The sequence below is a fragment of the Ornithorhynchus anatinus genome, chromosome 20 (genome assembly GCF_004115215.2).
Source record: "Ornithorhynchus anatinus isolate Pmale09 chromosome 20, mOrnAna1.pri.v4, whole genome shotgun sequence".
Lineage (NCBI taxonomy): Eukaryota > Metazoa > Chordata > Mammalia > Monotremata > Ornithorhynchidae > Ornithorhynchus > Ornithorhynchus anatinus.
This window is the reverse complement of record NC_041747.1, coordinates 25,727,618-25,753,815: the sequence shown is the minus strand read 5'-3', so window position 1 is coordinate 25,753,815 and position 26,198 is coordinate 25,727,618. Positions and strand designations below refer to the sequence as shown.

Genomic DNA, 26,198 nt, shown 5'->3' with positions numbered 1-26,198 from the left:
GAGGTTTTTACTGTAGGATTTCAGTCATATGCAAATGAATCACTGATATGGCTCATTATAACAAAAACAATGGCCCTTTAGTGAGTTTCTGCATTCAACTGAGTATTTACATTGCCTCATCTGTGTAAGCAAAATTGAAGCAAATTATAAAGTTTTCCTCTCAGATTTCATTTCGTTTTTCACAATCATCTCAAAAATCTAATTGCTTCACAGAATGATTTGAGCGCTCCCATTCACGGATATTTTGTTTTTCCTTCATCTGGACTTGTTTCTCCCCAGCCAGGAAGACCCTTTTCAGGCCCCCACAATATCTAAAAGCCAAATGTTCTCCTTTCTACACAGGTGTGATTACAACAACTTCCAGAAAATTGGATCGAGAGCAGCAAGCAGAGCATTTTTTGGAGGTAAGCTGCCCTGATCTAAAACTGACTTTCAGTGAAACTTTTTGAACCTTTGGAAATAATTCTCCTGCTGTCTTTGGCACGTGGAGTTGTCTCCCCTGGTGTAAATGGTTCCGAGCTTTTCAGCCCAAATCTTCTCACTTTTGTTCGGTCCCTTCCAGTGGTCACCGGAGTGAAAACAGGCCCATTTGTGCCTAGCCCTGCTTTTATTGTGAGCAGAGCTATTAGTGGGGCAACAAACAACTTTAAAAACAGTATCACCATAAGGGACTGCTGTGGGCATTAGGAGTGACGAGGAAGGGGAGAGGAGGTGGTTTGCATGAAATGTGCAGAATTGCCTCAATTTGCAAGGGGGATGAATAAGGGCTTTGTTAATTGATCCATTCCCCAGTGGAGCAGCTTCTCCGATAGGGAGTAGATTCTCCTAGAATCCTTTTGGAGCTATACAAGAGCAGGGTAAAATATAAAGCTGTCATTACTCAGGGAAAAATGATCCACTCCTTAGGATATTAAGGTGTTATGGTTTTGCTATTTTGGTATCTCTATAGGGTGCCATGATTTAAATGTGACCATGTAATCTGCGTTTAGCTAGAATTTAAAGTCCAATTAATGCTTTCTTCCTGATGAGTTAATTCTGAGGACTCTTCTGTTTGCCTCCGTTCATCAGTTTATTGCAGAGTGCCTTACTAAGTGAGCACTTGGGTGAGGCCAGTATAGATTATAGACACACTCCCAATTTCAAGGAAAGTTATCAGGGGAAGCAGACACAGCTTTTTTTTCAGTTAGATTGGAGAAGTGATTAAATAGTTGAGCGTGTAAATCAATATGTACCCAAGTGTTCAGGGTGATTGCGATTGAATGGGTGCTCAAGTGGGAGTTGAGAGGTTCAGACTTGGGAGAAGAAACCTTGATTGAAGAAAGCCTCCTGAGGTAGAATTTCAGAAGGGCTTGGAGAATGGGGAGAGCTGAGGTGTCGCAGAGTTGAAGCTTGAAGCCCAAAGGAGTTACAGACAGGAGGAAGGCCATGAACACTGAGAACAGATAAAAGGCAGAAGAGATGAGGAGGCATGATACGATCAGGCCGGGTACCAGGGTGATAACACCTTGGGTGGAGACAAAGAGACTGATGGGGAAAATGTTCTGTAGGAAGAACTGACAGGATTAGGCAGTAGACGGAAAATGAGAACTGAACGCCGGGGATGTTGGTGTTGTGGACTGAGATGGGAAAATTGAGAGGAAGAGGAGATCTTAGGGGGAAATAAGAGGGCAAATTACTTCCACTACTCAACCCATGCCTTCAAGGAGCTCACCATCTAATCGATAGATGCCCGCTTTAAAAAGTAGCACAAACATATTTCAGCGTGGAGCTGTAATCCATAATCCACTGGATTGTCCCAAGACGGTGCCAAGCTCTAGCATCTGTGGAAAGAATCTCTCTTGGTCAGTAGTTCCCATGCACCGTTAGAGGAGATAAAGTCAGTCCAAGGCAGATAGCAGTACCTTGTTAGGCCCATATGGGCTGTAAAACAGAACAGAGTGTCAGTTTCTCTTTCCAGTCAGTGATTCACTACCGGTCCCTTCCTGCCTCTGTGAGCAAACAGCTTAATATTCCCAGGCACTTGGTGAATGTGATACAGCAAATCTTTTGCCCTGGAGGCCTGAATTGGACCGGAGGATTCGCCTTTAGCACAGAAAGCGTTCGTGTTTCATTTTTCGGCGCTATGAAATAATAGGAAATCCCAAGCCTTGGTCACAGGCTCACAAGGTTCTAAATAGGAAAAGAAAAATGGCTTCTCTCTACATTTATGAAAAGTTTGACTTATCATCTGCCTTCTTCCCATCTGGGTGGTTTTGTAAGTATTCTTTTGATTGCTTGAATTTCAGTCTGTCCAAAATTATTTCACATGAACTTTGGAAACCAGAAGTGGCAGAACAAAGTGGCAGGCGGATGTGGCTATGTCTATTTCCTTACATTTGTGCCTGTGGGAAAAGTAAAGAATATAGCTGCCCCAAGGTAGACCCTTGAACTGTGAGCCCTTAGATTGTAAATCCTATGTGGGACAGGGACTGTGTCTGACCTGCTTGTCTCGTATCTATCCCAGGACTTAGTGTAGTGCTTGGCACATGGTAAGCACTTAACGAACATTATAAGCAGAATATTATCATTTATCCTTATTTACAGTAACCAGGACATTTATATCTATTATTGAAAAGAAAATTGTCACTTATCAATAATGGTATTTATTGAGCCCTTACTATATGCCATAGCTAAACGTGGGGGTAGATATTCATTCTGTCGTATTTATTGAGCTGCTACTCTGTGCCGAGCACAGTACTAAGTGCTTAGGAGAGTACAGTACAGCAATAAACAGACACATTCCCTGCCCACAATAAGTTTACAGTCTAAAGGGGGATGATCATCAGAATAAACATAGTCCTTGTCCCACTTAATCAAAGAGATAAGAGAGCAGATATCTTAACCCTATTTTACAGGTCTATCATTGAGTTTAAGGCATGGGGCCCTTAAGTGATTTGCCCCAGGATATTCAGCGGCAGAACTGGGATTAATACCAAGGGCTCATGACAACCAGTTTCATGCTCTTTCTAGCAGGCCACACAGCCCGGGCTTGGGTCAGTCAGCTTTGTTTACACACACTGCTTCTTTCCATAATGCTCCAATGCCCTGCTGTTGAGGGAGATCAGAAAATACCCATCCGGTCCCTTTTATGGTGGGGCTGTTTTATGGGAGAATTGAGGAAGATTTTCCAAGGGTGCCTGGCATTGTAATAAAGACAGAGCAGCAGGTTCTCTGGGCTCAGTGGTGAAGGGAAATGGCCTGAGGCATTGGGCAATTGCTTTGGAAGAAACCAGGCCCAAAGCATATGGCGAAGAAGGCCACATTTTGTGTGGATGCTCACATTGACTCCGCGTGTGTGACGATCTCCTGAGAGAGATTTCCAGAATTCTAGCACAAGGAGAGGATTGGGTATGAGACTGAGGCATCTCATCTGGAGTCAAATGGTGAAGAAGGTGAAGTGTGAAGTGACTTGACTTGAGACCCAAGGATCCTGCAGTTCTTGGCATTGAGGCTTAGTCTAACTTGCTAGGCAGGCAGGTGAATGAGCTGTAACATTCCCCGGAAATCATCTTACCTTGGAAGCCCTGAAGTGATTAAGAGGATTATCCTTTTCTTCGGGTTCATTCTAAAAGTAACAGCAGCATCAGCAATAGTAATAGTGATAACTTCTATCAAGCACCCACTGAGTGCAGTACGCTGTTCTAAACGCCTGGAAAAGAAGCCCAGAACTCATTCCCCACCCACAAGGAACCTACGCTCAAATGGAGCCTCACAGTGTTGTTGTAGAAGGGCATGTCTGGTTTTTTTACAATTCCTCAGTCTTCCATTTCATCCTCGGTTTGAAGGTGAAGGGTTAATTGGTGGGTATTCTTCTTTAACTTGGGCAGCCCTCCCCAAGGCAGATAACCAGTTTGGGAGCCACTGGGCCCGTAATGTCAAGCCACAGAGTGTGTTCCACTGACCTGCCGTGACTAGGCATAGGAGTCTGGCCGGAGAAACTCCCCTGAGGAGATTTTGAAGAAGTGAAGCCAGCAGGAGTTAAAATTTGAAGCAATACTCCTGCCTTGCCGACAGCTGGGGACCGCAGAAGCAGACAAGACTCTTGTGGTATGAAGGAATTAGAGATGAGGTGGTTTGGATGGAACAGAGGAATGCTGGTGATCTTTTTTCATTTAGTGTTTTTTATAGTTCCAGATGTTGGGCTGACTGTATGGCGGAGACAAGCACAATGGTCATTTCTCCCCCAGATGCAGGGGGATAAATCTTCACCGTCCCACGTACGTGTAAGGTCACAACTCTCCGGTCATGCTTTATGATGAGTGAGCATGTGTACACGGCGGAGCCTGTGTCCATTGACACTTGAGTTATAGTGATTTTCTTAGCACTTTAATGGACTCAGAAAGCAGTGAGGCCTGAGGGTGACATTTTGATACCTCTGACATTAGTGTGCTATGATGTTCTCAGGGTGGAACACCATTTTGAACTGGAAGCCCCTTTGGTGGTTTAGAGAGGATTAGTGGCCAGAGCCGGGATTAGAACCCAGGTCTCATGACTCCCAATCATGAGCGCTTTCCACTAGGCCACGCAGTTTTCATCACGGGTGGATGGAGTTATCACAGAGGCCCAACCTGTGAAAATCAATCATCAGTCTTATTTACTGAGCACTTATCTATGTGTGGAAATCTACCCGGGTTGCTTAGAACAGTGAGTTCCCTTCGAATATTTCCCCCTCTAATCTGAACTCATCATAACCCTGCTTACTCTGCGAGAGCACTCGGTGGCGAATTCTGCTCCGTCATCATTTCGGAATTGTCGGTTGACATCGGAACCCTGCCTTGCCTGTGGAACGTGTGTGATTTCTAGGCCCTTTCACCACCAGGGTTGACCTTCATTGGATCCCCAGGCTCATTTACCCAGTGATGGCAGAGGGGATAGGCTAGTGAAGCCTCAAATTGAAGATTGGGATAAACATGGGCCAATCAAGGGGCCATTGGCAGAGTTTTCATTGGCAAGGACAACCTGCATTCCTTCCCTATGACCCACTGTGGTGTTAGAAAGGGAAAGGACCCACCACCAAATTGAATCTGAGGTCGAAGGGATCTCTGAGGGGGTATTGTCCTCAGAAATGGTTGGGGTTCTTCTACTGGGAGGGGAAAGCAAACTATCCCTTCCAGTGCTTCAACTTTGAAGTTAGTCAAAGGGTCTCTGGAATGACTCCAAGAATGTCATCTAGATATGAAAGATGCTCCCGTTGGATTTTTCAGGAGGCACTGAAATGTGGTCTGCTGAGAGGAACGTTTAGAGGGGGAAATGTCTCTTTGTAAAATCTGTGAGTTTGAAAAAAGATAAGGAGCCCAAAATCCTGGAATATAATCATGGGAATGTGAAACCGTTATGATGATGTCCTCCCATTATCATGATGTGATACTGGATAGAGCAAGCCATGTCATAAGCCAAATCAGAAGCCCCGAAATCCTGCCTGACTCAGATGCCTCATGTATAATCTGTGTCTTCAACTTTACATCCCACTCTTAGGCATGATGTGTGACCTTGGACAAGTCACTTGACTTTTCTTTGCCTCAGTTTCCTATCTGTCAGTTTTTTTATGCCATTTGTTAACCACTTACTTACTATGTGCCAGGCCCTGTACTAAGCACTGGGGTAGATAGAAGTTAATCAGGTTGGACACAGTCCTTGTCCCACATAGCTCTCATTTTTGTCTCAATCCCCATTTTACAGATTCTCTGAGGCACAGAGAATTTAAGTGACCTGCCTGGTCATAGAGCAGGTAAGTGGCAGAGCTGGAATTAGAACCCAGGACCTTATGACTCCCAGGCCTGTGCTCTGTCCACTAGGCCACACATTAGTTACCTGTTCTCCCTCCCTCTTAGACTGAGCCCCATGTGGGACTGAGATTGGGTCCAATCTCATTAGTGTGGGTCTATCCCAGCCGTTAGCACAGTGTTTGGTACGTAGCAAGCCCTTAATTATTGTTAATGAGCATGTTCAAGCTCAGGCACCTGCGAAGGGGGTGGGTAAGATGATGCATTAGTCAGTCAGTGGTATTTACTGAGCGCTTACTGAGTTCACTGCATTGTCATAAGTGTTTGGAAAAGTGCGCTACAATAGAGTTGGTAGAAACAGACCCTGTCCCCAAGGAGCTTACAGTCTAGATCAATAAATACTCTGAACTGGTCATTGCAGTTGGTCATATTCAGGGAACATGTCTACCAGCTCTGCTGTACTCTCCTACGCATTTAATACAGCGCTACGTGCAAAATGAGCACTCAGTAAATACCACGGATTGCGTCTCCAAATGAAGAAACTGTAGGAATAATAGTGGTATTGATTAAATACTACAGTGTGCCAAGCACTCTATTAAGCACTGGAGGAGATAGAATATAAGCAGACTGGACACAGTCCTTGCCCCCCAAGGGCTTGCAGTCTAAGGGGGATGGAGAACAGGCATCCTTTTATCCCCATTTTCACCGTCGAGGAACCCGGGACACGGACAAGCTGTGAGATGCCCAAGATTAGAGAAGCAGCGTGGCTCAGTGGAAAGAGCACGGGCTTTGGAGTCAGAGGTCATGGGTTCGAATCCCGGCTCAGCCACTTGTCAGCTGTGTGAGTTTGGGCAAGTCACTTAACTTCTCGGTTCCTCAGTTACCTCATCTGTAAAATGGGGATTAAGACTGTGAGCCCCATGTGGGACAACCCAATTCCCCTGTGTCTACCCCAGCGCTTAGAACAGTGCTCGGCACATAGTAAGCGCTTAACAAATACCAACATTATTATTATTATTATTAAGATTAGGCAGCAGGCCAGCAGGGGAGCCTGAATTAGAACCCAGGGGTCCTGTGGGCAAGGTTCATGAAAGAGATCATGCTGCTTCCCACTGAGATTCCAAGCTCCTTGAGGACCGCCATCATGTCTTGTCACTCTGCTGTACTCTGCCAAGTGCTTAGTGTGCTCTGCACACAGTAAGTGCTCAATAAATATTACCGTATGATGGATGAGAACTTAAATTCCCAATCAGCAGTCATTGAACCTGAGTGCCTGAGGAAGAAAGGCCAATTTAAAATGCAGTTGCCAAAAAGACCGCGTCCTCAGTACCTGCCAGCATTTCCAAAGGCAAACTCCCACCCCGGCCAGAGGTTAAGATCATCCTTCAGAGATGGATTTCCATATGACATTGCATTCCACTTCCCAGATGTATTCAGGCAAAACTTCTTACACAGCAGAATCAGAAGGCAGGCCTGCTCAGCTCACAGCCAGCTAAGGTGAAATGTGGGCCAGAGAATTAAAGTTGGCGATTAAGAATTATCAGCAGATTTATGAGACGTTAAAGCTCCTTCTTAGCCAGGGCTGAGATTTGGTGTGAGGATGGGGAAAAGAATAAATAAAGTAGCCTATTGTTTCCACTGTTGTCTCCTCTTTCCTTAATTATCCTTCATTTCAATGGCATCCAGATGTTCCATTATTTTAGCTACCAACTTGGGAAATTACGTTGGGGATCCTTACAGAGTCTTCGGAAGACTAAATTTAACAGTCGGTTGATGGCTTATTTTTTTTTAAACTGTTAAACAAACCGTTCGCGTAACGTTTACAATAAAAACAAATCTCAGTTCTGATGTTCAGTCCATACAATACATCTAAGAAACAGCATTGGTCTAGTGGGAACAACGTAGGCCTGAGAGCCAGAGAATCTGGATGTTAATCCCAGCTCTGCCACTTGCTTGCTGTGTGACCTTGAGTAAATCACTTCCTTTCGCTGGGCCTCAGTTAACTCATCTGTAAAATGGGGATTAAATAGCTGTGTTCCCTCCTTTTAGACTGTGAGCCGCAGGTTGGGCAGGGACTGCGTCTGACATAACTATCCTGTATCTATCCTGGTGGTTGGTACAATGTTTGGCCCATAATAGGCTCATTGTCATCATCATCATCATCATCATCATCATCATCAATCATAAATGCAAATTTCAAGATTAGGAATTGATATCAGCCTTTTTGTTTGCTGGACTCGCTGACAGTTTCCCCATGAGCTGTTGCATGAGAAGATGAAGTTTAATTGAATGTTCATTTTGAGGCTAAAGTGTCAGAGTATGCTTGCCCATACCTGATGATCCTCTTGCCACAGGAGAGTCACAACATTTGGCTATCAGTCAAAGAAGTGGCGCGGCTCAGTGGAAAGAGCCCGGGCTTGGGAGTCAGAGGTCATGGGTTCGAATCCTAGCTCTGCCACTTGTCAGCTGTGTGACTGTGGGCAAGTCACTTCACTTCTCTGTGCCTCAGTTACCTCATCTGTAAAATGGGGATTAACTGCGAGCCTCACGGGGGACAACCTGATGACCCTGTATCTACCCCAGTGCTTAGAACAGTGATCTGCACATAGTAAGCGCTTAACCAATACCAACATTATTATTATTATTATTTATTGAGCAATTACTGTGTGCAGAGCACTGTACTAAGGGCTTGGGAGAGTACAATGTTCCCTTCCCACAGTGAGCTTACAGTCTAGAATGGGGGCTATTCAGCAAAGTCCCAGAAGGCTAGAAATTGAAGTCATTTATCTCTTCCAAGAGGGCTTCCCTAATTAACCCCTCATTTCCCCACCTTATTTGCCCTCCTTCTGTGAAGCCTGTGCTTATTCATTCATTCAGTTGTATTTATTGAGCGCTTACTGTGTGCAGAGCACTGTAGCAAGCGCTTGGAAAGTACAACTCGGCATCAGATAGAGACAATCCCTATCCAACAACAGGCTCACAGTCTAAAAGGGGGAGACAAGACAACAAAACAAGTAGACAGGCATCAATACCATCAAAATAGATAAATAGAATCATAGATGTGCTCTTGGCTCTGTACCCCTTAAGCAATTTAATAGTCATCCCACCCCCAGCCCCAAAGCAATTTATGCATGCATCCTTATGCTCTAGTGCTTTTCCCTTTCTGTAATTTATTTTAATGTTGTTGTTTTTTTAACCCTTCTAGGGTATAAACTCCTTGGGGTTAGGAATCATGTGTACCAACTGTACTGTGTAGTAATCTCCCAAGCATTTTTTACAGTGCTCAGTAAATACGATTGATCGACTGATTGAACAAAAGCATCAAACAAGAGCCAGAGAGGGAGAGAGGATTTCTCTCCTCCTTCCCAGTTCCTTCTCCTAAATCACCATCTCTTCTCCTGCAATAAATGAATGTAACCAAGTTGCCTTTTGTTTGGTGGGAGATTCCAGCCGACTCAACTCTACCCAATCAGCTGCAGAGCCCCTGTGGAAACCCCCCGTTTGATTCTGGTTCTCCACAATCCCTGATGTGCCGGAGTTAGGGTGAGCGCTCAAACGGTAGTAGAGAGGTATTTATTTATTGGACACCCACTAGTGCAATGCCCTGAGCTTGGGAATGTACATATACGATATGCTCCTTGCCCACAAGGAGTAGATCCAGACTCTTCTGTTCCCTCACTGACACAGGTTCATCTCTGCCCATTTTACATAGCCCTAATTTTTAGCCAGGAAAAGACTGGGACCCTGAGGAGGCGTCTATGTAGTTCTTATTGGTTTGTATGCCCTCTCTCGATGCCCTGAAATGCCGAGGCTCAGAATCTGATATGGAGGATACCCCCTTCGGCCCAACTCTCTTCTGAAATTGCATTCTTTGCGTCAGCGAATCGTAGTGAATGCCAGCCCCATTTTCTTTCCTCCCTTGTCCGGGTACCAGCATCAACAGTGGGGACAGAACAAAAGAAGGCATTTTAATTCCTCTGCTTTGTCAATATTTGCCTACTCCTGAGAAATCTGAAACTTGTTCAGATGTCAACATGCATTTTCTCAGATAGCCCTAGAGAATCCTTCACATTTGTAGCTGTGCAAAATTAACTACAAAACACCTCATTTTATAATCCTGTGAAGAAATGCTTTCGGGTCATTGGTGGACTGGAGGGGCCTAGGTTTCTGAAAATTCATTTGCTGCAATTGAGAGTGGGTAATATCAGCTTTGCAGTGTTTATTCATGGCACCCAAAATTAAGTGCACCCAAACTGTCACCCTTCTAACTTGTGACATCTTCTCTCCAGCGAACCCCAGATCTCCTCCAAGAAGCATCTCCTGACTCACACTTTACTCCTTCACTCTCTTCATCCTCCATTCTGTTGCTTTACACTTTGATACTTTCCACTCCCCCCACTACATTTATTTACATATCTTTATACTCTGCCATTTCCCCTATCTGTAATTTATTTTACTGTCTGTCTTCCCAACTATACTATAAGCTCCTTGGGAGAGGGATTGTGGCTACCATCTTGGGTGTACTCTCCCAAGCACTTAGAACAGTGCTCTAAGATCGGCCCCTTGTCTGCTGTGTGATCTTGGACAAGTCACTTCACTCCTCTGGGCCTCACTTCCCTCATCTGGAAAATGGGGATTAAAACTGTGAGCCCCACCTGGGACACAGACTGCGGCCAACCCGTTTATCTTGTATCTACCCCAGTGCTTAGAACAGTGCCCGGCACATAGTAAATGCTTAATAAGCACCATAATTATTATCATTATTATCAGGCACAAAGCTCAGAATCAGATTCTGCCCAGCTCCCTGTCCCCAGCAATGAGCACCGGCCCTTTTCTTCATCCTTCCTTCGTCTGTGGGGTCAAGAACAGGCAGATTCACGGACATCTAAACCCCAAATGTAGAGGGGGAAAATAGCCTCCAGACTGTTGGGATTAAGTCAGGAAGTGCAGCATTAACTGTTGGTTAGACAAAGCTCAGTCATGGCCAGCAGCCAAAGACAGTGGCCCAGTCTGGTTAAAATGCAGTTTTTCGGCCCGATTCTTGCTTCCACTGTGAACTCTGAGGTGCTCCTTGCCCTTTATAGAATAAGATGCCGAACTGGATCCAGGCCAGCGGAAGTCTTGACTGCATCAGCTGTTGGCAAGCAGGCCTGTAATGCTGGTGCTCAGAGTTTTGCTCAAATCAGTTAAAAATCCTCATAACCCAAAGAGTGTCCATTCACGGGCGACTCAGACCTGACTCCCCAGAAGAGGAATGTATCTTTCCTACCCCTCCCAGAGCTAATCCAGTTTGATGCAATTTCTTTATCCCTAAGCATCCATTTTCCCAAGCCCAACTCCCAGAGTGAGAGCATCCAGGCATCGATATCTGTTTCTGAGCTGCAGAGGAGAAACATTATTTTCTGGTTTTAGAAGCATTTTTGGCAATTTGGTGTCTTTGGGAGGCTTAGGTCTTTGCTTGGTTTTTTTGTTGTTCATTCTGACCAGAATAGAGATTATTCCCTCTGGATAGAGATGAGATTTTGCTGGATAAAAACCATCTATGATTGAAAGATCATTTACAATACAAATTCCTCAGCTGGCACGCTAAAGTAGGATGAGCGTAAACTCTTATATGAACAACAAGGCAGCCTGTACTAAGTTAATCCACAAACTAAGCTCCCAAGAGATGTGATTTGTCATTTACATCTGCAAGTTTAGAAATATTGCTCTCAGAGGGCATGTTCTGACTGGCACTGGTTAATTTCAGCTCAGTTCTGTGAGACGATATCTGTCCCCAAGTCCTTTTGCAAACTCTTTGGGCAAGTCCACTCTTCCACTTCTTTGAAGTTGGAAAGCGCATTCTGTGGATGGTGAACAGAAGGCCTGTCCTTTTCAGCTGGCCCGTCTCTTATTTCCTTGAGTTTTTCCATGTTCGATACTGAGAGACACCAGACATTTCTTCCTCCCACGGTGCAGTTCCTCCACTCTATCTGGGTACTTTTTTTAATATAGTATTTGCTAAGTGCTTACTGTATATTAAAAACTCTTCTACGGGCTGCGGTAGGTAGGAGTTAATTAGGCCGGACACAGTCCCTGTCCCGCATGGGGCTCATAGTCCTAAGTAGGAGAGAGAACAGAAATTTAATCCCCATTTTACAGTTGAGGAAACTGAGGCACAGAGAAGTTAACGGACTTGCCCCAGGTCACATAGCAAGCAGAATCAGAACCCAGTTCCAGAATTAGAACCCAGGTCCTCTGACTCCTAGGCCCGTTGTTTTTTTCCAATAGTTGGTGTCTGTCTTCCCCACCACCTTCGCAGCAAAGCAGAAATATCTCCAGTGTTGTTTTCCATTCGGTCAGGGTTTACCGACTGTTCTCGGGGTGTGTTCTTGGGTTTCTCCGGCCACTGCCCTGTGCCATCTCCACCAGCATCTAGTCACTAATGCAGGGAAGAACTTTATCAATCATTCGAGCGTATTTATTGAGCATTTTCTATGTGCACAGAACTGTACTAATCGCTTGGAAGAGTACAATACAACAGAATCAGCAGATATGTCCCCTTGCCTAAAACGAGTTTGTCACAGAGAAAAGAAAGGCTTGCTGGTATCCTCTTCTCCAGAGCACCTGTGGAGGTCTGAGCATTACCAAATCACATCATATGTGCTAAGGAGAGACCTTTGAGAAACTCAGAGGTGGCCGGGGAAATTTAAATCAAAACGTTATTGAGAGTGACTTAGAAATCCAAGAAACAAAAACAAGATGGTTGTACATGCGACAGTCCTCTGAGGGTTACGGGGTCCAAAAGAGTGTGGTGGAAAGAGGAGAGACTTGTGGATGGAGTCCCACCCGGGCAATGATGATGATGACAATTAAGGTAATTGGATAGTGCTTATTATAATGTTGGTATTTGTTAAGCGCTTACTATGTGCCGAGCACTGTTCTAAGCGCTGGGGTAGACATAGGGGAATCAGGTTGTCCCACGTGGGGCTCACAGTCTTCATCCCCATTTTACAGATGAGGGAACTGAGGCACCGAGAAGTGAAGTGACTTGCCCACAGTCACACTGCCGACACGTGGCAGAGCTGGGATTCGAACTCATGCACTGTATTAAGCACTGGGGTAGATACAGTATGAGCAGATGGGGTACAGACCCTGTCCCACATGGGGCTCCCAAATTAAGGGAAGGGGAACAGATATCTTTTTATCACCATTTTCACAGATGAGGGAAATGAGGCACGGAAAATTAAAGTGACTAGCCCATGGTCACAGATTTGTAGCTGAATGGGGATTAGAACCCAGGCCTCCTGGGCAATGGCCAATCAACCAATGATATGTACTGAGTATCTTCTTTGGGAAGCAGCATGCCCTGGTGGGTAGAGTCTGGGCCTAGGGGTCAGAAGACCTGGGTTCTAATCCCTGCTAATCACTTGATTTCTCTGTACCTCAGTCACCTCATCTGGAAAATGAAGATTCAGACTATGAGCCTCACGTGGGACAGGAACTGTATCCAACCTGATTAGTTTGTATCCACCCCAGTGCTTAGATCCGTGTCTGGCACGCAGTAAGCACTTCACAAATACCAGTATTGTTATTATTAGAATTATTATTTGAGCAGGGTCCTTGAGGAGCTTCCGGAGTATCCCAGAATGCTCCTCTCTCCGCTCAAGAGAGCAGAGTGTGGCCAGTGGGTCAGGACCGTCAATGACCAGGGAAGCTGCAGGAGTTCATTCGGGTCTCTGCCAGCTCAACAGTGGAAGGCACATGAGCCCCCGGGGCAGAGTGGCATATTAATTAGCTTGACAACAGCTGCTCTTTTCTTAATGGAGCCAATCCTCCATAAAGACAACGACAAGCAGTCAAGTAGTCTAGACCGAATCTGTGCGGACTGGCGGCTCTTACCGTTCAGGCGAGCCTTTAGTGTTCTCGGGAAGACACACCTTTGCTCGGAAAAGCTTTATCCAGTTGATCTTCCCAGAACCCCCAGGAGGCAAGGAAGGGAAGATGCTGCTTGGATCTGTTTCACCAGAGGCCCAGGGAGATTGATCGTCTTGCCTTGCTCTCCCAGATGGCCAGAAGCACTGCTCAGAATCAGACTAATTCTCCAGATCCTAGTTCCTTTATGGATCGGCAGGGTATCACAGACTGTGGTTAGTAAGGAGACTGTAAATCCAGGTGAGTGGAGAGAGAGAAGATCCCAAATAGTGTGGTTTAGTGGATAGAGCGTGAGCCTGGGAGTCAAAAGGATTTGGGTTCTTTTCCTGGCTCCGCCACTTGTCGGCTATGTGACCTTGGGCAAGTCACTTAACTTCTCTGGGTCTCAGTTACCACATATGTAAAATGGGGATTAAGACTGGGTGCCCCATTTGGGACGGGCTCTGTCTCCTACCTGATTAACTTGTATCTACCCCTGCATTTAGACAGTGCTTGGCACCTAGTAAGCACTTAACAAGTACCATTGTTATTATTATTATTATTATTAAATCCTTTGCCCTATGAGGACAATGTGCAAAAATGTCTCCTTACTCCTTCCTCAGTCTTCTTTCCGCAAACGAATTGGATTTCCCAAACATGAGCCAAAATAAATCCATTCCCAATGAGCTGACCCTGTCGCCGGGAATTTGGTGTTGAGACCAATGTGTTCTGTGTTTGGATCACCTCCCGGCTGGCACTTAGCGGCACCCGGCCACCGCGATCATTAATGGCCCCATTAAATCGCCCTGAAATCCACTCTCATCGTGCGCCAATTTGGGCGTTCTATTATCGGAAGCGGAAACGTGGACCGGAAAGCTCACTGCTGCTGGGGCTTTCCAACGGCAGTCGAACCTCTTTTGAATCAAATTAGAATGTTGAAGCTCTCCCTCAGATCGGAGACTCCCATCTTTCCGTTTCACCTCCCAGATGTTCCCAGCTCTTCTGGTCCCGCTCTCAGGCTCATAGACATGAACTTCCCAGATGCTGGATTGGAACCAGGAGAGCCAAAACCATTAGGCTTGGCTAATTTCACTCCACGGTTTGCTGGTCTTATTGATCTCGGTGAAGAGCCAAGGGCTCATTCATTTGGCTCCTGACTGCAAGTGGAAGACGTGATTAGGCAGTTTCTCATGGCTCCTTCCAGCCCTGAGGTTCTCTGAGTAAAATGACTCCATCTTGCAGAGCCCAGGATGAATTATTGAGTGCTTCGTGGGGTAAATAGATGGAAATAGATCCAAGTCCATAAACTGTATGCCAGTTCCTTAAGTATCCTAGGGGACCTCTGTTCTCATTTTAAGGACTTCTGTCCCATTTCTAAGCTGTGTTATTACCCCATTACGTATGTTCCATCTATCAGTGATAGTTTTGAGGGCTTACTCGATGGAAAACAGTGTGCTAAGCGCTTGGGAGGGTAAAACAATAATAATAATAATTATGATACATGTTAAGTACTTACTACATGCCAAACACTGTTCTAAGCGCTGGGGTAGATACGAGTTAATCAGGTTGGACACGGTCCCTGTCCCACATGGGGCTCACGCTCTTAATCCCCATTTTACGGAGGAGGTCACTGAGGCACAGAGAAGCAAAGTGACTTGCCCAAGGTCGCACAGCAGACAAGTGGCAGAGCTGCGATTGAAACCCAGGTCCGTCTGACTCCCAGGCCCGGACTCTATCTACTGTACCACACTGCTGTCCGGTGGGTGGACATGATTCCGGCCCTTGGGGTGCTTAGTCTCCTTGGAGTCTTCAGTGTAAGGGGATGCTCTGTTTCATCTATGAAACAAACATCTCACCCTTTCCTCTACCTCGGAGCCCTCTGCACCTTTAAAGTAAACGTACTTTTCTTTCTTGAGAGGGGATCCTGGTTGGCGTGCTTCATCATTCACTGTACCAGAAGCTCCCAGTTCCTGACCAGCTCCTTGGTGATAAAGCAACCCCCTAGCTTCAGCCCTGGAATGCTTACTCACGTCTCTTCTAGCTCCGCATTTTCAGTCTGGTGCGAGTTCCGCTAAATTGTGTTTGAGCCCCGGAACTTGAGCGCAATACATCAGCTCCCCACCTAAATAGTAAGCTCCTTGAGGGAGGGGATCATGTCTACCAACTCCCTTGTACTCTCCCAAGCGTTTAGAGTACTCTGTTGTACTGTCCCAAGCACAGAGTAAGTGCTCAACAAGTACCTTTAGCTGGTCGATTAATTAACGCAGGATTCATCAAGAATCCCACATGGAGGGAAAACTGAGTGCATTAGATTCCAAATTTGAGCTTCACATTTTATGGGGTGTTGGGCAGGGAGGTTTGATTCTGTCCCAACATTCTTTGCACCCAAATTATTTCTATTGGATAATGAGCTTAAGACCTTTGCTTTTCTGCAGGTAATTCATTTGGACCACTGGGTACCATTCATGACCTACAGCTTTTAGTTGGGTGAAACTTTGACTTGTTGGGACTAATTCCTTGATCTGGAGATTCACAAAAGGCAGCCCTCAAAATGGCTAACCCACCTCTCCAGAGAGATGGCCAGTTGTATGAGAATTGTCCTGGAAGATGGATATAATGAAAACAATCATCTATCGCCACTCTATAAATGCCTGCGTTAGTGACTTAAAAGGGCTAACGCTTCTTCCAAAAGTACGTGAATACCATACAGTTAGAGAGTAATTCAGGCCCTAGAAGAATCTGTTCTTAGTTGCCCATTTTACTCCTGGATGTCTTCATCCCCACCACCTCATATTGATCAGATCCCAAAAGACAGCTAGGAGAATAAACCTACTTTGTAAAGACTGGGGCATTCTATCAGATAGAACTGTCTGCTGGGTAATTGACAGATATCTTTGACTTTCAGGGCTATTAACATTCTTGTACTGAGCTGTCCAGACAAGCAGAGTCCCCAGACCCCATCTCGCATCGTAATTTAATTGAGTCTCGGCTTTTAGAAGGGAAATCTAGAAAACGGAAAGATTTTTGCAGCACACACACAATGTTTTCGAAAACAGCATCTCTGGAATGGAATCTCTGGAATTAAGGAATATAAAGCTTTGTTGGGTTAACAGTTCTCCATTTAGGAGAGAAATTCAGGAAGGCAATTTTTCTTCTGAAATAAATGGGAAAAGATGATGTCCTTAAGGTCTTGCAAAAACTGGGATAAGATAACCGATTCCTGCCTCCACAAAAAAAGAAAATTATGAGATAAAAATGAAGAAAGAGCCTTCAGCCTGGATTTGTTGGGTAACCTTTTTAGATTCATCAATGTCTTCGTCATCATTCATATTTATCGAGGGCCTATTGTGTATGTGACACTGACAAGTATTTAAGCAATGTACTCAATTATGACACCATTGGATAACTACACAATGTTAATTGGAAGTAGGCTGTATTTAATTGCAACTTTCCAGAGATATAAATAGTCCTCCATCGCACTAACCTTTCTATTCTGGTTAATCAAATTACATAAAGTATGAAACAGCCAGCCAGAGATTAAACATGTTGGGAATAAAGGATAAAAAGTAAGAATTTACTGTAATTGAATGTTTTTTCTGCTGCTGCAGTTCAATAGGAGAGGTCAGGCCTTGATTTTAGATTCAGATTCTCTGCCTCTGGGGCCCTTCGTTATCGGAGGGTCGTTTTCTAAACATCTGCTCCACTCAAAGGTCGCTGCACCCAAAGCAGATGACATTTTATGTATGAAAATCTTGTGATGGTGTTTGATTCTGGCAATTCACCCTTAAGCTCCGCCAACCAATCAATAGAGATTTTAAGGACCTCAGTGAGAGCATTTTCCAAAACCCCATGGTAGGATCACATATTTGTGTGCATATATGGGTAGAGATACGTAAATATTCAAATCTGTGTACATATAAAGAAACGTTTGGGCTGTCCTTTAAATGTGCAGTGTAAATTCATGACCAGGTGTCTCAATGTGAGTTTTGTCTCTATGTCGAATCATTAAGGTTAAATGGTCTGAATTCACAGCCTGTTTCAATTATTTCAACCGAGAGAGGAGGTATGGGGATAGGTTTATAGCACTATGGGTGGATTACTACGTTGTAAGAGACTAGATGATTTGCAGTTGGTATCCTGAGAATATCTCTAAATCAGAATCTCTCTAAATTGCCATTTTCTGCAATGGCTGATTCCTGGTTGAAAGACTGAGGAATAAAGTAGTTTGTCTTTTTTCATTTCTTTCCCATTCTTCCCTCAAAAGGTTTCTAATGCTTACAGCCAAGCAGTTGTATTTATTGAGCACTTGCTACGTGCAGAACACTGTACTAAGTGCTTGGAAGACTGCAGTATTAATCCAATGCAATATAAATGCAATTTATAATGCAAGCACAATATAAAATCCTGTTATTTTAAAGGTAGGAGTTTCTTGGATGCAGAGGATTCACTCAGTGTACTATCCCGTTTTTAGGTCGGTTGGATTTAAACATCCCAGACCTGGGAGAGTCTTGCCTGTTTATATGGGCTTTTGAGAGATGGGTTTCCACATCCTCAATAACTAATTCCAGGATGAAGCAAATTTCCTTGCTGGGCAGTTCTTCAACACAATTCTCCCAGCAATTTGCCTCCTTTTAAACATTTCCTGAATACTAATGAGTTGTGCTTGGATGAATATGTTTAACAGGGAGGTCTATAGTGGATTTATGGTTCTCAAAGTTCTGGACTTACCTGAAAAGCCAGCTGCTTCCTCTAACTCTAGCAGGTGGGGAATTTAGGAGTTCCTGCTGTATGCAGAGCACTGTGCTATAAGTTTGAGATCAAGAGAAGTTGAAGTCATGGTCCCTCTCTGCGTCGCCTGAATCCTGAATCTGTACACTTGGGGCAATTTAACGATCTTGTCTGTTAAATAATCCCCTTCATATGAAGAACAGATTTTCCTTCGAGCAGTCCACCATATCACTATCTCTAGTTCTTCTATCTGAATCATAATGCAGCTCCGGTCTCCAAAGCCCCATTTCCTTACCAAGAAAAATGAATGGGCCCAAGTGCAACATTAAAGGATTGTTTGCCTGGTTAATTTCTCATTTAGATACATTGCATTTGGTTACTAATCGATTTACCAAGAACTGATTTAGCAAATGCAGAGTGTTTAAAAGTGTGGCCCGTGAAGAAATGTTGAACCACATTGAATTTGCAATGCCTGTCCAGGGGCGGCCTCAGAAAATGACCGCGATTGGCTAAAGATCCACTCTGACCTCTCTGATGGCAGACAGACTCCACCCAGATGGCGGGGGCTGTTGTGGTCCGAGGGACTTGGGAAGCGGTGTGGCCTGATGGAAGGAACAAGGGCTTGGGAGTCAGAGGACCTGAGTTCTAATTCTGACTCTGCCACTTGCCTGCTGGGTGATCATGGGCAACTTCTCAGTGCCTCAATTTCCTCACCTATAAAATGGGGATTCAATACTTGTTCTCCCTCCTACTTGGACTGTTAGCTCTAGGTGTGACAGGGACTATCTCTGTCCCGATTATCTTGTATCTACCCCAGTGCTTAGCACAGTGCTTGGCTCATAGTAAGCACTTAACAAATACCACAGTTATTAGGCAGCTGAAGCCCAGTCTACTCTGCACCAACCATTTAATGACCAGAGTTTGACAATGATTTGTCACGGATTGAGGTTGCTGGACTCCAAAATCATTTACCTAAATATACCCCCGTATTCCAGTGCCTTTGGGCTATTTATTTTTCCTTCGCAAAATGCATTTATTTTATTTCTTATAAAGGAACAAAAACCTATTCCTAGACTTTGTAGGTATACAGCTGGGTTCTGCATTTTAATTGACTCCCGAAACAGTATTACATTTACCGGTTGTTCACGATGAAGCAAGTTTAATCCACTTGTTCTGTTGATATGATAGCAAGGTTCTCCATCTGTCCTTAGTCTTGCAGCCTTCGGTGTGCTCAGTAACGATTTGGAAGCAGAGTAATTCGATTTTAGCGGTCTGTCTCCATTGTTCGAAGAACGGGACTCTGAGGCACAGTTAGCTAAAAAAAAATAAATGGAGATTTCAGTGTTGTCTGGCAGCAGGGAAGAGCTTCTTTCAGCCTGTGGTTTTGCTTCTGAACAATAGCTATTTTGTTAAGTTAGATTTCAGAATCCAAATGATTCCAGAGAAAGTGGATACTTTGGCATATCCTTTCATGGGGGAGAAAAGCTTGATAAAATCCAAATGTTAGTGCAATGCTCCCGGAGTCTCCATTTTAGTACTACTTTGTCATCCCCATATAGAGAGTTTAATTCAAGAGGTGAGTGGGATCCTTTTCCAGTGTCTTTAAATGTTTATGGTTTACATCTTCGGGGTTTTTTTCCATAAAGGTGGCCAATTTATCTTTCTGGATGCCAAAATTCTTACAGCGATTTAACAAACCTTTCCTTCAGTGGGATCTAATGGGAAGAGCATAGGACTGGAAGTTAGAAGACCCCCCATTCTGCCCCTGGCCGGCTGTCTGACCTCAGCTAAGTCACTGAGTTTCTTCACCCGTAAACTGAGATTAAAAATATTGGGGCCCCCTTGTGGGACAGGTCCTACATCCTATCTCTTATCTACTCTGGCACTCGGCACATAGTAAGCACTTAATACTGTTATTATTGCCTACATACCCGAAGAATCACCACACTGACCGGGTATTTGTGGAAATACAGGTGGTTCCTGTCCTTGTCCAAGCTCCTACCTGGCTCCTCGCCCAAGCTATGCTGCTCTAATTGGTTTTGAGCACAGCTGTGCATCAGAGAGTGAAAGAGTAGAACAGAAGTAAAGGAACTTCGGCTCCTCACTCCTCCACTCTCTCCATCCTGACTTTCTAGTTAAGTCCCAAGGGGCCGACAATTACTGGCACCTTTATCGGTCCCTGCATCCACCTGTTGGTCTGGTCTAGTGAACTGAATTACCCTGTGGATTCTCAGAGGAATCACCAATTTCGTGTCTCGGGGACCTATTTCACTTGGGCTTTTACCTGACATTTTAAGAGCAAACATTACCTCTCTAACAATAAAGGTAAAAATAAACTGGGCTTTAAATAGCGCAGTAGACTCTTAAGGTTTTTTTCCTTTTGTTTACTGTTTAAGTCAGTGGATCAGATCTGTGCCAGTTCATTAAGAACAAAAAGTTTGACCCTGTTCAATGAAGGAATGCTCTGTGGGCCATGTAATGTCTTTGTCACCTTATCGGTCAGTTACTGAAGCGTCCTCTGAAAATCAAAGAAAGCGCGATCGACGGAATAAATCTGTCACCAGCCCCAACTCAACTCTAGAATGTTCTGAATGTCTAAACCTCCGATCGATGCCAGTAGAAACGGCTGTGGGTCCACAATTCTTCGCCACCTCGGGGAGGCCTTTCAATGGGATCAGAATGTCTAGTCCTTTGCTGTTTTTCAGTCAGATCAGGCTGATGGCATGTGAGCTATTTTTCCATCCTTGCAGAAGCTGGAAAAATAAATCCTGCTTTTCAGTTGTGACTGGAACCTCTCTAGCATTGGGGCTTCTTGGGTCGCCACCCCAGGGTCATGATCTCTGATGTCTTAAATCAAGGTCAGTCGTCCCTAGCCTGGCAACACTGAGATGACTGGTGGCCGTGGCTGCAGAATGGGAGCTGGGGAAGTGAGGGTTTGGCCATGAGAAATGACTCCTCCTTCCCCTCTCCTGGCCACACATCTGGAGGGATCCTGGGGCCTGGGAATCGTTGGAGGGGGTAGGGCAGGGTCTTTAGTGTATCACTGGTGTGTTTGGGGTTTTCTACCCCACAAATTCAAGCATCATATTCTCCTTGTAAAGCCTTCGCAGTTCCAGTTTGCAAATATAAAGGCCGACTGGCCATTCCTCAGCTAGCTCTTAGAGGTGATGGTTTTCCTATTCCTCCCCTTTCTGTTCCATGCCCCTCCCTCTCTGCCTTTCTCAAACTGGTCTCTCCTCTCTTCATGTTCTCTGTTGACTTGTTTTTAATTCTTTGCATTATTTCATTTGACCATCATTTGACCTTTTTTTCCTTTACATCATTTTTTTCTGGTGACATTGTTCTGTCCGTGCTCCCTTCAGACTCCAAGGCTAGCCCTATGCTCCTGGTCTTTAAGGTCAGCTTTCTTTGTGGCAGCCAGCAATGTGGAATAAAAATAATAATAATAATCGCTTTTGCTAATTCTGATATAGCGTACTCTCCCAAGTGCTTAGTACAGTGCACATAGTAAGCACTCAATAAATATGATTGGTTGATTGATTAAGGATAAGACCCATTTGTGGCTAGTGAGCCCAGCCTCATCAGTCAATCAAATTTATTGAGCACTTACTGTGGGCAGAGCACTGTACTAAGCACTCAAGCGAGTACAGTATAACAGTGTAACAGACACATTCCCTGCCCACAAAGAGCTTACAGTCTAGAGGATGAGCTTACAGTCCTGACGCTGTCCCAAAGAACTTTAACGGTTCTATAACTATAGCAGTTAGGTTGGTAACTGCTGCAGTCTTCGTCCCGGACATTAATCGGATATTTTTCAGGAATCCCGCCACACCCACCCATGTCATGGCAAGGCCTAGGTGGTTCTTTGGGCAGAAATCTTCTCCACTGATGACCTCCCCAGGAAGAGAACCCTGCTCTCTGAGTGCAGAGTCATGGTCTTTCCACTGGACCAGCATCCAGGGCTCTCAACCTAAGCAATTTGCCCTGCAAAAACAAGAACATAATTATTATTACAATACAGCAGATTGGGTAGGCATGATCCCTGCCCACAAGGAGTTCACAGTCTATAGGGAGAGGCAGACACTGAAATAGATTACTGATAAGGGAAATAGTCAAGTGTCAGAATTTGTAGTTTATAGTATTAAGGTTGGTGACTTGTTCATGGTAGAACTTTTTTAATGGCCAGCATGGGAGCAGGTAGATTGGCCCCATCTGTTTAAAGGAGTGAGTTAACAAACGGGTAATCACGATCATTTTAAGGACACTTTGAGGAGATGTTTAGTTCCCGCTGATAGGAAAGATTGGAATCGAGCAAGTTGTATGAATAGAAAATGACTAGCAGATGAGTCTGTGAGGGAATGGTAATGTGATGAGATTAGGAGGCTGTGCGTACCTCTCTGCAGGTAGAAGGGTTTAAGAGACATCAGGCTGGGAACTATTTTATTTCCTGAAGTGCAGAGAAAAAACTCGGAGACTGCTGTAATATTAAGAGCCAGAGTGAAATGCTCAAGGATCTAGAAAAAAAGTAACCATCTAATGGTACTTGTGAACCGGAGTAGGGTGGAAAAAGAAGGGTCGCATTATTGAAACTGTGAAAGATGTCTTCAGAAAAACATTGTGGAAGGAATTTAAGCAGCTATTTTCCGGGAACTCACAGTAAAAAAGCATAATCTGGCACCGGAAGAAAGAACACTAGTCCATGATAAAAGGGCAGTTGGGGCCTCCGATACAAGTATCTTCCTCCAAATAGTCCAAGAAGAGAGCCATATGACTAGTCTCATTCTGTAGGCCTTAAGAAACAATTCGTTTACAAATGAAGTTTCAGAAGGCACTGAACAGTGCATAGTCTCTGCTCCATCGCCTCTTCTGAAAAGATCAGGGATGGTAATATTGTATTCATTCTTGTTTTCTCGTTCCTGACTTGCCCTCCGAGTGTCCTGCTCTCCTCCTCACTCTCCCCTCAAATTTACCAAACCCCATCCCTTCTCCACTTCCCATAAAGTCGTAATTCCCCAACTAATTCCCACTCTTCTGTTCCTGTCATCTCTGAACCACTTCAGCACTCTTGTTTAATTTTCAACTCTTCTTTCAATCATTTTGACCCATGTGCTTGTGCTTGCTTACTCTGTGTTTGCAATGTGTGTGTCTACTCGTCTCTCCCATTGGATTGTAAACTCTTTCAGGTCAGGGACTTCAATTTATGTTTCCAAGTGCCTCTTACAGTGTTCTACACACAGGTGCTCAGTAAATGCCCTTGCCAGTGATGATAAGGAGAAATCAATTAATAGTATTTTTCAAGAGTACTGTATTATGTGCTTAAGAGAGTAATGATAGACTTAGTAGACCTGATCTCTGCTTTCAAAGGGGAAGCAGAAAGTTCCAAAAACTGTCTGGCTCCAAAATTCACTCCAGTTGTTTGGGAAAATTCCAATTCCCATTCCCTCTAGTTCTCCACCTGTGAAATAGAGATAATAAGGCATTTCCAGCCTCAGTGGTACCATGGAGGATTAAGTATTTAGTATTTGTGGAACACTTTGCAGATAACAAAAGCCTAGTAAACATAAAATGCACCATATCTTTTTGACCTCTTGCTGCTGAGGATTCTGGGAAATGCCTTAATTGACACCTCAATATGAAGATCTTGAAACTCATCCAGATGTGTATCTTGAAACTCAGTATTTTAAATCCCAAGCTAGCAGGAACTTGCTGTACACCTCCTTTCCCGTGATTCCCATTTTCCACTGTACATCAGACCGGAAAACTCTGCCAAACGATGACTTCATTTTGTAAATGCCCAACCCAGCCGTGTTTAGAGGGAAAAAAAATGGAGGAAGAACCGTCTGGGTCACATCCTGCTTACTTCAGTTTTGCTGAAGGGAAGGTAGAGGTTATATATCATTCCCCAGAAAGTCTCAGATTGGACCTTTGGATCGAGGTGATTTACAAGTAAAAACTATCCACGCCGGACTAAAACCGTTTTGGGGTATCTGCAAGAAGAAGTATTTATGGCAACCAAAGAGCAAGGGATTTAATTTGTAAAACAGAAGATTGAAAACTGATATTGCACAAGGTATTACTAAAAACCCACTAAATTCAATGCCTTGAACTCAATGCTTGGGAAAATACAAAAGAAGCTTGAAACAGGTCCCCTGCCTGTAAAGAATTTCCACTCTATTAGGAGAAACAGACATAAAAATGCTTACAAATAGAGGACACCAAATAATCAGACTGAGATTGTTGCATAACAACCTGGATTTGTGTTGCCCAATCACAGATGTGCTTCCAAAGGTGGATTCCTCTCATTGATGACTGCCCTCCTTCCCTACAAAACGTCTGCCTTCAGTTTTCCATTTCCACCCAAAATTATCTGAGCCTTGAACTTCATAAAACAGTTACATTTTGAGGTGTTTGAAAAATAATGTCTCCACTAAACAAAATTTGTCAGGTTCCACTCTGCAAAATTGGTCTTCTCCACCTTCCCGTTGTGTTCTCAGTATATTCCGTTCTCAGTGTCAACCAGGGGATTGCCGTTGTGCTTCAAATATTAACTGCTCCAGGGAAAAGATGACTTACTAGGATGTATTCTTCAAGCAAATCACCTTATGAATCAATAGAGCAAAGGTGAAAACAGGCCCCAGAAAGAAGCCCAGGATAAAGGAGATCACCCAGGAAATGATGGTGAAAAGGGCAGGAATGAAGGGTAAAAGAAAATGACAAGGAATACAGGAAATTCAGGCTAGCAGAGATAGCCTGAAGATGCCGCAGAGTTAAGAAAGAATATGATGAAAGCAACAGCAGAAAAGTAGGGGAGCTTGAAAGGAGTCAAGAGATATGGGGCTATTAGAGACTATTCAAGTGGTATTTTTATCATATTTGTTAAGTGCTTGCCAGATACTCTACTAATCTCTGGGGGAGAGAGAAGAAATAATCAGGTTGGACAGAGTCCTCCCATATAGGGCTCAATCTTAACCCCTATTTCACAGATGAGGTAACTGGGGCCCAGAGAAGTTAAGTGACTCGCCCAAGGTCACCCCGCAGGCAGACTTTGAAGCTGGGATTAGAACGCCGGTCGTCCGATTCCCAGACCCACGCTCTTTCCACTAGACCATGCCGCTTTCCGAATGAAAAATAAAGTGGAAATAGGAAGACAATTAGAGTCAAAAGATGAATATGGGAAAAATTCCACAGCAACCTCTCCTAGAGTTGTAAGGGTAATAGTGTGCCCTCAGGGTTTCTTTATTGCAAGGATTGCATTCTTGTGAAATTTTGCGCTTATGAAAATTTGGGCTATGGTATCTACCCATTTTGATGCTGTGTCTAGGCAAGCAGCTTCTTCAGTAACATAGCGGGCCAAACTCAGACCAGTTCATGTGGTCCAGAGAATGTTCCCTAATCATCTTCTAGCCAAAGGACATGTGGAAAAATAATTGTTAGAGCAGAACCAGGTGTACCTTAAACTGGGAGTTATGCTCCTCTTCGAGGTGCTGGCCCAATGGTTCACTGTATATGCTGTAAACTAGAATCGATCTTTGGTGTTTATTGAGAGCTCACTGCAGGCAGAGCACTTTACTAAGCAGTTGAGAGAGTACACAGAATAGAATTGGTAGACAGGGTCCCTGCTGTGGAGGAGCATCAGCAGCATGGAACAAGACAAGACTTTTAATGATGAAAAAAAGACTCTGAAGATCTTCGAAATGTAATCAGTTGTGTTTATTAAACTTAACCTTTGCAGAGCACTGTGCTAAACACTTGAGAAAGTACAATAGAGTTAATAATAATAATAATAATGTTGGTATTTGTTAAGCGCTTACTATG

General features: G+C 44.2%; 1 protein-coding gene across 5 annotated transcripts in view; it reads left to right on the top strand.

Annotated features, from left to right (window-relative positions):
* FAT3 (FAT atypical cadherin 3) overlaps positions 1 to 26,198 on the top strand; it is a 317,724-nt gene that overhangs the window by 200,904 nt on the left and 90,622 nt on the right. For all 5 annotated transcript variants that reach the window (XM_039914896.1, XM_039914894.1, XM_039914895.1 and 2 more), the window contains exon 4: positions 343 to 404. In XM_039914896.1, coding sequence (XP_039770830.1) covers positions 343 to 404 — 62 coding nt within the window. The remainder of the gene's footprint in view (positions 1 to 342; positions 405 to 26,198) is intronic.